This window comes from Coffea arabica, chromosome 6c, assembly GCF_036785885.1.
Source record: "Coffea arabica cultivar ET-39 chromosome 6c, Coffea Arabica ET-39 HiFi, whole genome shotgun sequence".
Lineage (NCBI taxonomy): Eukaryota > Viridiplantae > Streptophyta > Magnoliopsida > Gentianales > Rubiaceae > Coffea > Coffea arabica.
In genome coordinates, this window is record NC_092320.1 from 21,639,671 (window position 1) to 21,656,765 (window position 17,095).

Genomic DNA, 17,095 nt, shown 5'->3' on the forward strand with positions numbered 1-17,095 from the left:
TAAAAAAAAGGAAAATAAGGAAAAACTCACTACAAATCTAGGGAAATTGGAATTATACCAACACGAAAGCAAAGTCTAAAATTTTGATTGTTCATCTCCATTCCAGTTGTGGTGATTTTCTCTTTTTGATGCTCTCTTTCCTATTAAAAAAAAAAAAGAAAAAGCTCACTACAAATCTAGCAATATTGAAATTATTAGTATGTTTGTACAAAACTCTCGATCACTTGTTCATTCAATTAATTCTTTCCGAAGTTTTAGTTTTGATTTTGTCATACTGCATTGAATGGGAACTCATTGTGCATATGGCTATATGGGGGGAATAGCATGTAGGGCTGAGGAAAGGTGTCTCCATCACTCTGTTCATTCAATTAATTCTTTCCGAAGTTTTAGTTTTGATTTTAGGTTGGTTCCTATTAGGGATAAGGTCAGAAGATGAGATTAGTAATAAAATTTGGAGTTGAATCATTGTATGAATATTTTTTGAAAAAAAATGGTTATTTTGGCAAAAAACTCATTTTTTTAATTTATTCTAATATCCGACAAAAAAGAATACTTTTTAAATCATGCATTTTTCCTTATTTAATATATTTATTATATTTCTTTATTGAAACAAAATTTATACAATAAAACAAAAGCTTGAACGCACTGATCCTTTTCATTCTTTTTTTATTTGTCAATAACCAAATAAATTTGCAGAAAAAGTTAAAAAAAAGGGTATTTAAACAAAGAAATCTACAATAAGCTGGCAAGATGTAATGAATTTTATTTAAAATATGTAATTGTAACATGTCTAAGGTTGTGCCTTACTATATTCAAAGTAATAAAGAGGTAAAAAGCTAAAAATCATTATAGAAACAAGTAGAAAACATTTTGCATATGACAGAGTAGGTGCATGTTGTGTTACTATTAATTGTGAAAGAGTCATCTAAGGGTGCCATGGGTACTCGTTAAAATATACTTAAGATGTTCGAATTTTGAAAAAGTAAAATTAATTAAAAAAAGTATATAAATATAAGAAATGATAATAAATTTTAGTATGTGTGTGTATATATATCTAACTATATAAAAGTGGGTGTTGCTTGAATGAACAATAAAAAAGTGTCTTGGTTGGTTATTTGGCCATTGGTCAATTTGTTTGCCCTATTATGGTCCATTTGCTCGGTGTCATGGATTTGGAGGTATTGCTTTAGCCTTAGGGGTCCGTTTGTTTAAGGTGAAAATATTTTCCAGGAAAATATTTTTCTAATTTCCCGTGTTTGGTTGCACAAAAGTTACTGAAAACATTTTCTTATGTAAAATATTTTCACTCATCTTATGGAAAACAACTTCCCTTCCAAACTTACTGAAGTTGTTTTCCGAAATGCATGCATCTCACCTGTAATATGTTCCAAACTTACTGAAAACATCTTGTAGTATGTTCTTTTTTTTTTTTAGTGTAAACAGGAAGACTCGAACCCAAGATCTTTTCCTTACACTCCCTCCCCCGTGCCACCCAACCCAACCCTCCCCCTAGTATATTCAAAATAAAAAAGAAACCTCATCCTGCTCATCCTATGCTAGTAATTAATTATGTATAATAGGGACATTTTTTTCTAGAGAAACTTTCAGCAGTGAAAGTGCAAGATATATGTCACAATAAGCATTGCATGTGATTGATATTTGATACTAAATGACCAACAATTTGTTTATTGCTTAAGGAGATATTTTTTATTCATATATACATTTTTCCAAGATTTTTTAAAGTTAAACAATGAGATAAATTTTCTTATTTTGCATGGGAAGAAGTATGTAATTATAATATGTAGAAAGTAAAGATAGAGATAAAAGTGAAAATATTTCAAAAGTTAAACAAACACCAAAAAAATGAAGTAAGAAAATATTTTCAATAAGCTAACCAAACGCCTGAAAATGATGAAAGGGAAATGATTTTCATGGAAAATTACTTCCACGGAAAATATTTTCCCAAGGAAAATATTTTATTTCCAAACAAACAGACCCTGAAAATGTTTCCTATTTTCCGCCTATGTCATTCATTTTTGCCTTGATCCAAGATCTATGTTACAAGTTGTTTGGCTGCTTCGTAATTTACTTCTTCTTTGGCCCTATTTTTTATTGTTCTCTTTTGTGGACCGCAAACATCAGTTTTTGTTTCTAAGCTCCTTTTGTTAGAAGCTTCACTGTTTGACTAATTGACTCTGACTTACTTTTATATTTGCAATGCTATATATCATGTGTACCTTTTTTGCCTTGTATTGTATTATGGCATTGCCTATTCTCTGGTACTTTTTTTGCCCCTTTCTTTTCCCTTTCACTAATTGTTTATGCTTCTGCTTCCCTTCCCCTGGCCAATCGGTAATTTTGTTACCCGCTATTGTGCTACATTTTCTGTGGAGCGTGGAGCAGGTAAAATTTTCTGTCTTTTTGTTTGCCACTTACAGTGCCGCCTTTGCCCCTGCATTAAATGCTCATGGTACTTCCAAAAAAAAAAAAAACACATCCGACTAAACTGCCCGCTTCTTAATATTTTTGATTTGTTTTTGTCATTTGCAAACTTATTAGAAAGATATGCAGTTATAGATTTTTCTTTTTGTTAATGATGCTGTTTGTTGATTTATTTTTTTTTATCAATTTTACCTTTTTATTTATTTACTCTTTTGCAGAATAACAAATTGCTGTCTCTCTGCTATTTTATGTCCCTTAGTATCTTTTTTCTTTATACTGCTTTTTGTAGTACTTTGTTTTTTGCTTTTATTGTTTTCTTTTGTTTCCAAAACTTCTTTCTCAAGTGAGTTGCATTTCTTTTGCTTATTCTCAAGAAGTCTATGTTGTATATTATGCTTATTTTATTTGTTGATATTTCCCTTCTTTGTTCACTTGTTTGTTCTGGAAATTTTTCTTAGACCTAGCATCAATGATCCATTCTTTAGGTCCTCCATGTGCATGCTCATAATTTTCCTTTTATATTTTCTATAATTTACTAGTTTCTTTTATATTCTTAGAATTTGTCTTTCTCATTTTCAAATTTTTTTTTCATGTTTTCAATATTTTAATTTTTTAATTAATTTCGTAATTCCAATAGTTCTTCGAATGTTTGGTTTATGAACCACACGCATATATATAAAAGTATATAAAAGGGTGAATGCTTTGCATGAATAGGCAAATAACTACTTTAGTTGATTGCTGTATCTTTGGCTAATTTATTTGAAATTGTACTAACCAATGACGGTTACAAAATATACCATGTAATGTAAATTCTATGTGGAACAATGAGTTTCAACTTATATAGACATTTATATGTATTCATAAAGAAAATAAAACAATATATATCCATAAAAAAATCCAAAGAAGTTTTGATGTAATCATTGCTACTTTGGCTGGCTAAAGCAAAGAAAATGTTGTTTCTACCAAATTTAGATTATTTTCTTAGCCCTCTTCTTAGCATTTGCTCTTGGTATACCTTGAGCTTTTAGCTTTATATTTTATTACACAATTATAATCATGAGTATTTTAATTATATTGTAAAAACACTATTTTTTTGCCTCTTTTATACAATCATATCCACCGGTTCATCTTTATTCAAGTACAATTACTATTTAAAACAAATAAAAACCTAATATATCCATCTTACTTTATAACTAACTATTATTTTATTTGTCCATTACAGTTTCTCCAATCAATGCATTCTTGATGCAGTATGATGAACCACAATGATACATTGGTATTCATTTTATAAAATTTCCCTAATTTACATCAATTTTTCTCCAAAACACATTTAACACGTATTTAGCTCTTCATTGCAGGTCATACCACCAAAATTTATACATTACTTGGAACCACACATAAGAAGAAGAGCAATTTTCAAAGTTGGAAACAAAATATGGTTTCTAAAACTAGATGAAAATCCTCAAAACTCTGGATGAAAAATATTCATTGACGATCACAATCTGCAGCCAAATTCACTAATATATTTTTCTGCATTGGAGTGATGACATTTAGAGTTCAAATTTTCAACCCAAATCACTACACTAGCTTCTACGAATGGAATATCATCCCTATTGAAAGCACATATGCAAAAGCAAATGGTAACATAATTAATAATAAAATATATCCACAGAGTTCACCAATACAACTTCCTATTTATTTATTTATTTAACAATTGCAGGCATTTTTTCTGCAAGAGAAAGTTTCCTCATAAAGCTCACATTTTATGTAGTCATCAAGCCCACGGACATGGAAATTTTAGTAAGCCAAATTTTTTTAAACACATATTAACCCAAAGCCATACAAAAAAATTGCACATAAATTTACTTTAGCCATAAGATACTGCAAATATATTGCCAAACAAAAACAATATAATCATCTTCTATTACCAATACAAATGTTGGAACATCAAAGTTGAAGATAAATTTTTAACCTATGAATAGAAAAAAATGCTATGATACCATATTATTTGACCATGCTATACTCTCATAATTACCCACTTAGGCATAAATGAATATTGAATGCACAGATTCGATAATGAACTTGTAAAAGTTGCTCCAACATAAAATAACTATAAAGTTATGCCTTTCAACCTTTAATACTATTCCCATATTCTCCAATTTCATAACTATACATACACTACTATATTTTTACTTCAACATTAAATCACATTCTATATGATAACCTACCAACAATTCTTTCCAATTACCCTCATTCAATAAAAACTAACTACCTCGCAATTATTTTACATATTGTAAAATATTTTTCTGCATCAATTCATACATCACATTACACAAAAAAAAAAAAAAAAAATCAGCACACAAATGCACTATTAACACGGGTCAGGAATTGCGCAGGGCCCCCTGACTAGTATATATATAATATAGTAGGCTGAATGAAATTTAGGCGTGTTAGTTGGGTATCCATTAGAAAAACCCATTGTAAAATGACAATTATGACTCTTGATTGAACATTTGTTGTTGGAATATGTTTTACATAGCTAACTTCATTTGTTTGGGCAACTACACGCTCGAAACAAAATGTAATGTGCCTTTAAGATTCTTTTCTATTGCTGAAGTTAGTGTGGAAAATGAAAAGAAATATTATTGTAAGTTAAGAAAATATCATGATTGACGTAACATTTTTCTAATGTGAAAGTAGAATGAAAGGAAGAAATATTCAATAAATAAGATAATAGCCATTAACTTCGTCCCACATTGCCTTAATATTTTGAAAGCTACAGAACAACCTATACAAAGTTTAGAGTTTTTATTTTTATTTTTATTTTTTGGTCAATCGTCATCCCTACTCCTACTCTATCCTAATCTAACTAAGGGGAGGCCCAACTAGGCTTATGGGGACCAATGGGGACAGAACCATTGCCCCCTTTGAAACTATTGGAATTTTTTACAGTTACCTTCTCCATTTCTACAATGAAACCTTGAAAGAAAGTATAATAATAGTACTATTTGTAAGTCCTTTCTAATTAACCTTATTTTGCTTAATATTGAACTCCACTTATGTGTCTAAGCATATAAATTACAAGCAAATTGAAAATCATTGGATCGTTTGGCCAAATACACATTAATTATCTATTGTATATATGAATGTACATCTCATAGATTTATGCATAATATTAACTATTGTATAATTTTATACCATTAGATGACCCGATAACTATTAAATGCATAATAAATGACAACCTATACACCATTCTTATTTTATTTTGGCAATATTGAATAAATTGCTTCATGTCTATTAACCTTATGAGAAACATTTAGTTGAGCTAAAAGTTCACAAACCACAAGTTGTAAATTTAATATAAATTATTGTATCCTATGACCGAAGATCCTGGCTTAGCCACCGCCCCTAGAGGAATGTTATTTTATAAAAATAAAATTCTACCCCAACCTTTATATGGTGGAATCTTTCAAAGAGGTAAACTGTGAATTTTTTTTATTCATAGAGGCAAAGTGCAATTTTTTTTATGCTCTTTGATTTTAGAATCTTTGCTCATGCCACTCATGGTCTCTCATCCTTTAGGTTTTGGACTATTCCCAATGGAGTTAAATAAAAAAAAATTCAATAACCTAGCTGACTATATATAAATGTCACTAACCACTAAGCTATACTCGTTAGTCGTTAAGAGTTTATTTTTTCATAACAAGTGAAGTTAAAACATCTAAATATAGGGGATAAAATATATGTCAATGTCTGCAATAATTATGTGAATCCTAGTTTTATTTAGCAATGGTTGTTGACTTTGCAGTACCATTCCACACTTTGCAGGAATCTAAATATTTTGGATGTTTGAAGAAAGTTAAGCTGAAAGCTCCAAAACCATTGGATGGTCAAATGTTGAAATCACAAGTACGTTAAAAATAATTCTGGATCTCTGACTTTAGCCATTCCACTGTAGAATGATGTTCACATTTAAAAGCAGAGGTTTGTATAGCAAAGTAAACATTCATCTATGCAAGCATAGCTCAAAATTCCATAGCAGAATAAAATTCTTATATCAGTTCCTACACTTCAAAGATGAAGAAGACAAAGCTTGTTTTTGTTCCATCACCAGGCATAGGTCACCTAATATCCACAGTTGAGCTCTCCAAGCGCTTAACTGAAAGAGATGATCAGCTATCAATATTTGTTCTGGTCATAAGCTCACCTGTTGGCCCAGACTTGGAGTCCTACACTCAACAAGTGGCTGCTTCAAACACTGGTATTCAATTCATCAACATTCCTCGAGTAGATCCGAATCTACCACAGGTCTGGAGCTCCCCAGAAAACCTTTATGCTCTCTATTTGGAAAGCCATAAATCCCATGTCAAAACAGCAATAATTGATCAAGTACTAGTATCAGAATCCATCACTTCTCTTGCCGGGATAGTTGTTGATCTATTCTGTAGTTCGATGGTTGATGTAGCGAATGAGCTTGGAGTTCCTTCATATGTGTTCTTCCCCTCTGGCTGTGCCTATCTTGGCTTCATGTTTTATCTTCCAATTCACTATAGCCAATATGGAAGAGAGTTCGAGACTTCAGATTCTGATTCAATTATTCCAACTTATTCTCACCCTATACCTTCAAAGGTTATACCTTCTTATGCATTTAACAAGCATGGTGGCTATTCCTCATTCGTAAAACATGCTACCAAGTTCAAGGAGACAAAAGGACTCATCATAAACACGTTTGCAGAATTAGAACCTCATGCTGTGGATCAATTGAAATTCGATGCTGAAACACCGCCAATCTACACGGTTGGACCCCTGCTCGACCTGGAGGGCAGAAAGCGAGAGCCTGATCACGAAAAAATAATAAAATGGCTAGATGATCAGCCTCCATCATCAGTTATATTTCTCTGTTTTGGAAGCATGGGTACTTTTGAGCCTGACCAGTTAGCAGAAATGGCACTTGCACTCGAGCGGAGTGGATACAGATTCTTGTGGTCAGTCCGGTTATCAAAGGCCTATACAAAAGGGACAGGTGAACATTCCAATATTTCTGAGATGTTGCCGCAAGGTTTCTTAGAACGCGTCGAAAATCGAGGATTGGTGAGTAGTTGGGCACCACAAATGGAGGTGCTGGCTCATGAAGCAGTTGGGGGATTTGTATCTCATTGTGGCTGGAACTCTATACTAGAAAGCCTGTGGCATGGGGTGCCTGTTGCAACATGGCCTGTATATGCTGAGCAACAAATCAATGCGTTCGAGTTGGTAAGAGAATTGGAACTGGCTATGGACTTGAAAATGGATTATCGAATGGAAAATGCACAGAATCTTGTAGTGGCTGAGGAAATCGAGAAAGCTATCAGATGCTTGATGGACACAGAGAATCCGACAAGAAAAAGAGTTCAAGAAATGAAGGAGATGAGCAGAAAGGCCATTGAAAATGGGGGTTCTTCATTCATTTCACTTGGACGTTTGATTGAAGATATACACATCAACATTGGAAAAGATAAGGGAAGTTTCTAAGTTTTTTCAGTTCTTATTGTCACTTGATCATCAATCAACAGATGAAGGGAAGTTTCTTCAACTTCCTTTCTTTTTGCTTTATTGGTTTAATATTAGTTCTTTCTCAATCCATCTAATTGGGACCACGGCCAGGAACGGTTGTACCTCGGTTTTATGCATTTTGCACATCGCATAATTTTGTTTGCACACGGCGTAACATTTTTTGCACAACGTATAATTTTATAATAATTTTTTATTAGCCCCACACACGTTGTTAAAAACGAGATATAAGAAATGAACTAGATCGTACAATTTTTTTGGACCAAATCTTGACCGTGAACAGCTATGACCGCTCCTGCCTCTCATTCATCTAATTGTCACATTTGTGTGGTAAACACAAATTAGTATTGTTTTTCATCCTTTATGTGGTCATACTTATGCTTTCAAATCTATTTTTGCTTTTGTAAACCTTTCCAGTTAAATACTTTTCATTTTTCATTTTTCATTTTTTCCGCTAAATATTATAAACTTGGTGGTTCATATGTCTCTTCTAAGATTTGTAAGTAAAATTTTCTCCATAATTATCTTTTTGATTTCATATGGTGATCATTATGCTGTTACTCTCAATTGGAATGAAAATTGAGATTGTCCCGAAGCTTGTAGTTCACTTGTTATACATCTTATGTTTACTACTTATTTCGTATATATAAAATCAATACTATACATTTGTTATACATCTTAAGTTTGATTTCCTATCAACCCGGTTTCGAACCTCTTGTGGAACATTCATTGTCATATAAGATTTCTCCAGTGCATCTTACCCTTCTGTGTGGTTGGCGGGTTATTATATGAGATGAAATTTATCTAATGCGTACTCTCAAATAGTAATTGCCGTGGTAAAAAAAAAAAAAAAAAAAAACTCTACACTGGGCCTCACACATCAAAGTTTTAAAAAATTGGCCTAGGTCATGGTCAAGAACTTTCCCACATTGCGCCTTCTTCCCAGTTCCCAGAGTCGTGTCAAATAAAAAAAGAAATGAGAGTCGTGTCAAGTTTTTTCTCTTTTACTTTTTGATACGAGTCATGTCACGAGTGAAAGTTCTTCAATGAATTAATTATTGAATCTAATATGACTAGATCTAAGTTTGGCCGCCAGTCACTGGCAATGTCCAATAATAAAAAATGAACTTCAAGATGACTTTCTTTCCCCGATTGAGAACTTTGAGGAACAATTTAAAATTCATTCAAATCGTTCTAATTATTTAAATTACTTAATAGACATTTAAATTTATAATATATCAACTATTAAAATTTATTTTAAATATTAGAATAATTTATAATTTATAAATTTAAATATCTCCTAAATAATATTAAACAACTAGAGAAATTTAAAAGGATCTCAAATTTTTTGACAAATCCCTCAATCAAAAAAATAGTTCGATAGTTTCGACACTCTTCAACACATATACATAAAGATCGACTCAGAGACTACAATATGTGTTTATAAAAAGGTGAGTTAAAAAATGTATTTATAATCAAGCAAAATATTATTTGAAAAAATTTGCTTTTTAAACACCGACTTTGAAAAATTTGCTGTATGTAAGATGGTTGGGAATATAAAAAAGTGAGTTGAAAAATGTGCTTATAATCAAGCAAAATATTATTTGAAAAAATTTGCTTTTTAAACACTAACTTTGAATATATTTGACATTAGCAAAGCTTTTTTATTAAAAAAAATCGAGAAATAGTCAATCAAAGTGTTTGGTAATCATGAAGATGTGAAATAGGTCACCACTAATGAAATGAAGTAGGGTTATCTAGCCGAAAATCGTGTTGACCAAAAAAACAAAAACAGCTATTTAGAATTTTATTTATTTTAGAAGTTGATTTTTTATTTAATAAATAGATTAGAATTGATGTTAAAGTTGGTTTAGAAAATAAGTTGAGTTGTGTTTAGATATTAGTATTGGAATAAGTTATATGGCTTTTTTATCTATTCAAGGACTTGAAATCCTAAGTTTGTATTTGAGGAAAAAAATCAATTCGTTGAATAAATTATTGATCCTTTCGAGCCTTCCTTATTCTTGATATTTTGAAATGTTCTGCCGTTTGAAGCTTTTTCTTCATTTATTGTTTGGATAGAGTATTATTTGAAATAATTATTATAGTATGTTTTGTGATTTGATGTACGTAAGATAGTTGGGAATATAAAAAAGTGAGTTAAAAAATGTGTTTATGATACAAGTAAAATATTATTTGAAAAAATTTGCTATCCAAACACTGACTTTGAAAAAATTTGACATTAGCAAAGCATTTTTATATAAAAAAAAAATCAAGAAATAGTCAATCAAAGTGTTTGGTAATCACGATGATGTGAAATAGATCACCACTAATGAAATGAGGTAGGGTTATCTCGCCGAAAATTGTGTTGACCAAAAAAAAACAATTATTTAGAATTTCAGTTATTTTAGAAGTTGATTTTTTATTTAATAAATAGATTAGAATTGGTGTTAAAGTTGGTTTGGAACATATAGTTGAGTTGTGTTTAGATATTAGTATTGGAATAAGTTACATGGCTTTATTTATCTATTTAAGGACTTGAAATCCTGACTTGAAATCCTAAGTTTTTATTTGAGGAAGAAAAATCAATTTGTTGAATAAATTATTGATCCTTCTGAGCCTTTCTTATTCTTGATATTTTGATATGTTCTGCCATTTGAAGCTTTTGCTTCATTTATTGTTTGGATAGAGTATTATTTGAAATAATCAATATAATACTTTTTGTGATGTGATGTATGTAAGATAGTTGAGAATATAAAAGATGAGTTGGAAAATGTGTTTATGATACAAGTAAAATATTATTTAGAAAAATTTGCTATCCAAACACTGACTTTGAAAATATTTGACATTAGCAAAGCTTTTTTGAAAAAAATCCAGAAATAGTCAATCAAAGTGTTTGGTAATCATGAAAATGTGAAATAGGTCACCACTAATGAAATGAAGTAGGGTTATCTAGCCGAAAATGATGTTGATAAAAAAAAAACAGCTATTTAGAATTTTAGTTATTTTAGAAGTTGATTTTTTATTTGATAATTAGATTAGAATTGATGTTAAAGTTGGCTTAGAAAATATACTTGTTTGTGTTTAGATATTAGTTTTGGAATAAGTTACATGGCTTTATTTATCTATTTAAGGACTTGAAATCCTAAGTTTGTATTAGAGGGAAAAAAAAAATCAATTCGTTGAATAAATTATTGATCCTTCCGAGCCTTCCTTATTCTTGATATTTTGATATGTTCTGCCGTTTGAAGCTTTTCCTTCATTTATTGTGACTAATCAAAGTCAACCAAAGTCCACGGAACCTTGCAGCACACGAAGGCATACGTCTAGTTCATATTTGGATGCCTTGTTTCTTGATATGAGAATTATAATACTTCCGCTACATTTTTTTTTTTTTTTTGCGCTAACAAGTGGCACCAAAACCCTTGATTTAAGAGTTTGATTCTAAGATATTTTTGGAACTTGAAGGGTGTGTAAAATTTATGATAGAAGACCATGAACCATAGAAGTGTATAGAAACTGTGGTAAAGTATTCGTGTATTGAAAAATTGGACCACAAAAGTTTGATCTTAGGGTACTCGTTCGTTAATTAATAATAAGGAAAAAAAGTTACCTAATTGAACAAAAATCTAAAAAGAGGGAAAACTGTTGAAATTGTTGGTGTTGATAGTGAGTGATAAGAAATTATTGTGTCGTGTAATGATCAATAAAGAAAGTCCTGCCAACTTGTTATAGTTGATTCCACAGTGGAGTTTGATCGAGACTAAGTCAAGGAAGCCAACAAATTCAAACAACGAAGCAAAAAATACTTGTGAAGGTAGGTAAAATATTTTGAGTTGCAATGGAGAGAGAATTTGTCAATGGTGAAAAATTAACAATTTTGTACACACTGAGTACTATTGAAGAAAGATTAGAATGGGATGAAATAATGAAAAAATATCTCAAAAGGTGTTGTTTGGGTAATATTCTTGAACTAAATCTTTTCAATGGTTTGTCTTAAAGAAGATAAGAAAAAAAAAAAGACAAATTTTTTTCCCAGGATTTTGCAGAAATCCATGGTTGAAGAATGTTATGCGAGACTCTTAATTGATTCTCAATCACCTTGAATATCTTTGGTCAGATCTCTGCTATATTTTGACCGAACTTGATTATGAATTTGTTCATAAGTCAAACTTGATTTGACATGAAAAATTAATTAGGAAGAAGATGTGTTTTTTGATGATGAAAAAAGTACTTGTATAATTTTTGATATAGTTGAAAATCTTGATCTGCATACATTATTTGGGATGATTGATGAAGAAGAAATTGTAAGTGATTGCATTAACTTGGTTGTGGATGAAAATGTAATAGAAATTGCTGGTGATTATGGAATGGATGAATCCATTAGCAATCATGGAATTAGAAATTATTTGCGAAAGGAAAGGAGGAAAGGAATGAATTATTGTCAAAAATTCTGTGGAAGATTATTATGGATATGGAGGCACTAATGGTGAATGGGTCAACATGGATGAATTTTTGGGTCAAGTTGGATCAGTAGCCGAATTGTGTGCAAAGTAGGGCTGCAAACGAGTCGAGTCGAGTCGAGTTTTGAGCTAATCAAGCCGAGTCTCGACTAAATTTTATCAAGCTCGAGCTCGACGAGCCGACAATTTTCGAGCTCGAGCTCGACTTGATTCAAGTCGAGCCGAGTTAAAGCTCGAAAAAAATAAAAAATAAATATATTTTTTTAAAAAAATAAATTAAATAATATGTTTTTTGAATAAATAATAAAATATTAAGAATATATACGTAATTTTACTATGAAAATAAAAAATAAAAAAATATATATATAATATACGTAATTTTATTATTAAATAAAAATAAAAATAAAAAAAATATATATATATACTCAAGCTCGCGAGCTTAATATTCTTAGCTCGAGTTTGACTCGAGCCGGCTCGAGCTCGACTCGAACCCTCGCGAGCAGCTCGATTCGTTTGCAGCCCTAATGCAAAGTATGCCTAACACCCCTTGGTGAAAATGAAGATAAAGATTAAATTGGAGTTGTACTTGAATTATACTAATATAGTGGCTGCAATAACAATTGAAACTCATGATAGCATTGGAGAATAAAACATTAAGAGTTTGGTTTAAAAAAAGTAATATTGACAAAAAAAAACAAGCTAATTAGAATTTTAATTATTTTAGAAGTTGATTTTTTATTTGGTAATTAGATTAGAATTGATATTAAAGTTGGTTTAAAAAATACAGTTGAGTTATGCTTAGGTATTAGTATTGGAATAGGTTATATGGGTTTATTTGTCTATTTAAGAACTTGAAATCCTGAGTTTGTATTTAAGTAAAAAAAAAATCAATTCATTGAATAAATCATTTATTTTTTTTTTATAAGAAAACAAACAGAAAAATTTTATTCCTGAAATTGCTGTAAATCGTCCAACACGATTTGCTTAACAAAATTTGGAGGAGCATTCCAAAGAGATTTATAAGGGTTGGCATTCTTTGCTCGATTGGCTAAGATATGCGCAACCTTGTTTGCCTCAATTGGAATCCATTTGACATCAATACAAAGTTGATCTAGTAAGGCTAAGTATATATCCTCAAGAATCAGGCCTAAGTCAGACAGGATGTTTTCCTTATGAAGAATGAGTTTAATAATTGAAGCTGCATCTCCCTCCAAAATAAAGCTTGGGATCATTAGATTTCTTGCCAAGTAGACCACTTCCCTAGCAACATGGGCTTCCGCTATTTCTACACTCACCGAACCAACGAATTTCTTTGCAAGGCCAGCCATAAAAGAGCCTTCATGGTCTCGGACCACTACCCCAATGCCAAAGATTGTTTGAGCTGTGGATATGGCAGCATCAAAATTAATTTTAAAATGGAGGGAAGGCGGGGCTGACCATCTCAATCGAGCAGTCTGGGGTGGAGTCATAATAGGACGCGTATTGGCCTCATGAAATTCGCTAAGACTGTGTGCTGCCAAGTTGACTAAGGACAGCGGATGCCGAATTTTGCCATTGAACAAAGCATAATTCCTGTTGTTCTAGAGTGTGTAGCACAACATTGCAAAATCACATTCAGCCCCGGTCAGTGAGCGAATAATTTCTCTATACCAAAGCTCAAAACTGGAGTGATGGCAACTGTGAATTTTTCGTTCCAGGAAGACAAGTGCCCAAACTTGCACCGCCACCGGGCAGTGGAAGAAAATGTGGGATAGGTTGCCACAGCTCCCTTCGCAAACAGCACTAGTGAGATCCGATATGATTCCGCGCTTCATGAGATTATCGTTTGATGGTAAAGAGTTGTGACAAGCTCTCCAGACGAGGTGCTTGGCTTTGTTGGGGATATTGAGAGCCCAAATCTTCTCCCAAACCTTGTCATTATTAGAACTACTGAACTAGTGCTAGTAAATCATTTATTATTCTTGATATTTTGATGTGTTCTGTCGTTTGAAGCTTTTGCTTCATCTATTGTGACTAATCAAAGTCTACCAAAGTCCACGGAAGTTTACGATATACGTAGCCGGGCGACTAGTTCATCTTTGGATGTCTTGTTTCCTGGTATGAAAATTATAATACTTCCACTGCATGTTTTTTTTTTGCGCTAACAAATCAGCCAGAAAAGCTGTAACATTGACTAGTTATTTGTAGGAGAATATTTGGAAAAAACTTTTAGAATAACATTGTAACATTTTTTGAATTTGATGTATGTAAAATAAAAAGATAATTAAAAAAAAATTTAAAAATTGAAAATCGTATTTATGATGCAAGTAAAATTTGTTTTTACAAATAACATCATAACCATGCAAAGTATAATTGTTTCTCTGCGCGTTTTTGCATTTGCCTCGATGATGCAAATATTTATCATTTGTACCTTTTTTAGGTGGTAAATTAATTAAATTCTGTCTTGATAAACTTTTAGGGGATTGCTACAACTCAATTATACTTATTATGGACAGGACCAAAACAAGAAATTGTTCATGAAATGCTACTGCTTGGAAATAGTGGGCAGGATTTGAACTTTGATCCATACTTACACCCACTAAATTTTTTAATATCCAAACCCAGACTAACTCATGGGTTTGAAAAAGAAAATCCACACCTAAATCCTCATAGATTTTGGTACTCAGATATGCACATGCGAATAGCTCTTAATGTGTAATGAAAAAATTGAGTTTAGAAACAATTAAAAAAAACTCTTTAAAAAAAAGAAACTATTAAAAACTTATGAAATTTAAAAAATAATAGAAATACAATCCAATTACCATTTTCAAATTACAAATTCAAAGCTCAAGATTGCTGCATGCAATAGTTATGAATCCACTTGTAAAAAACGACTTGAAATCATGACATTTTAAAACAATAAATACAAACATGAAATCCCTGAAATAAAAAAGGTGGGTCATCTTTTAGTTTATTTCTATCACTTAAGTTGTATTTAGGTCTAAATTTGGGTAGGGTCTGGATCTATGTCTAAATTTAGGTATGGATTATACAAAATTAGATTTTACCCAAATCCATAATTCTTTTGCAAGGTCTGAATTTGAGTAAGATATAAATTTCAATATGTGGATCCAAATTTTGAGAAAAAGACAATAAATTTGGGCTTAATCTAAGTAATATCTGACCTATTGACATACCTATTGCCACTGTGTCCTCATGTACCATTCTTAAGTTATGTTGATCAAAGAATTCAACAAGTTTTCATCAATCAACGTCACTATACTGTCTGGGGTATGGATCAAACCCACGTTTGAATTGAAATTATGATAGGTTCATATCTGAAAGAGGTTGACAAAAATCAATGCCTTTTATTGCATTACATCAAAAGCAGAATGAAAACATTTGAAAAAGTATCGTGGTCTCTAATCCTGACCAAATTCTAGCTAATTAGGGATCTATTAGCCCCTTAGGGCGCGGTCTAGACGGAACGCGCGCGGCCGTGGCCAAGTTCGGCCAAGCCATGGCCTAGGTGGGAGGCCGAGGGTGAAGCTTGTTGGAAACGAGTGGACCCATGTGTGATGATGTTTTCCTAGCCTAAGTATGGGTTGGGGAAAGTTCCAGGGGCATCAGGTGCCTCTGGGTTAGTTGGGGACAGAGGGGTGCCTCTACTAATGGTTGGAAGTTTTCCCTTAAGACACCTATATAGAGGGATAACTGTAACTAAGCCAAGTCAAGGCCAAGGGCCGTGGGCCAAGGCCACGGATTGACTATGGCTCGGTGGGATGTTTGGGTGGTTCCAAGGGTTAGGAACCACGGTGCCTAAGATTGCTAAGTGTTAGGGCAAGATGGGCACGGAACGTGCGATGGCGGGAAACGGGGCGCGCGGAATTGCTGGACGGTTGCTGGTGCGCGCCAAAGAAGAACGTTGGGCAGTTACCAACCGTTGAGGGCGGTTGCTGGGAGTTGTTGGCGGTTACCAGCAACTCAGCCTTGTTCCTAGCCGGTTCCTTATTTCGTGGACGTTCAGTTAAGACCAGCGGTTGGGTCTTTTGTCAACCATAACATGCCTATAAATATTGGGCTAGGCAGAGACTAAAGGGCAGAGAGTCTCAGATAGTGAGAATCACCCTTAGATGTTCTGCACGCCAAGTGTTTGTAGAAATTCCTTGTAAGCGTTATAGTGCAATACAGGGTTGGCCGTGTTGGCTGTAACTTGTGCGTGTGATCCTTTACTTTGCCTAAGTGTTTTGTGTTCTAAATACTTGTGGGAAAGTGTGTGTCGCGTAGGCTGACTGGTAGAGGGACTTACCAGTGCCATCACGTGGTTGGTTTAATTGAGGGAGTTAAACACCTTCGTGACAGCGTGGTATCAGAGCACGGCTCTGATCCATTTAGACCGTGCTTTTGTTGTGTTTGTTTTGTAGGGAATGATGGTTGGACACGGAAACACTGTCCAAGAGCGGTTGCAACGCCAGGAATCCGCGTTCGAGGACTTGATGCAGCGTCTGGGAGACGTTCCAGAGGGTTTCAATGTTATGGACGCTTTGTTGCAGACCCGAGAAACGATCAACGCCCTGACCGTGCAGATGGAGGAAACCCGGGCTAAGGTATCTTCTGTTGGGGATGTTGAATCGTTGAGGAATGAAGTGGCTTCGTCCCGT

General features: G+C 32.9%; 2 protein-coding genes across 2 annotated transcripts; one reads left to right on the forward strand and one right to left on the reverse strand.

The window, feature by feature from the left end:
- Positions 1-6,519: 6,519 nt before the first annotated feature.
- On the forward strand, positions 6,520-7,953 carry LOC113693140 (UDP-glycosyltransferase 71K1-like). The gene has a single exon (XM_027211714.2). It carries the CDS (start codon positions 6,520-6,522, stop codon positions 7,951-7,953), a length of 1,434 nt encoding a protein of 477 aa, XP_027067515.2.
- A 5,446-nt stretch (positions 7,954-13,399) lies between these two features.
- LOC140008680 (uncharacterized) lies at positions 13,400-16,752 on the reverse strand. Its single transcript, XM_072053529.1, has 2 exons — positions 16,744-16,752; positions 13,400-14,035 (listed from the first exon to the last, which is right to left on the reverse strand). The coding sequence occupies exons 1-2, from the start codon at positions 16,750-16,752 to the stop codon at positions 13,400-13,402; spliced, it is 645 nt and encodes a 214-aa protein (XP_071909630.1).
- Positions 16,753-17,095: the final 343 nt, after the last annotated feature.

What these genes read in the sequence shown, in the direction of transcription:
- LOC113693140 (XM_027211714.2), top strand. Translation starts at nt 6,520, where the DNA reads ATGAAGAAGACAAAGCTTGTTTTTGTTCCATCACCAGGCATAGGTCAC.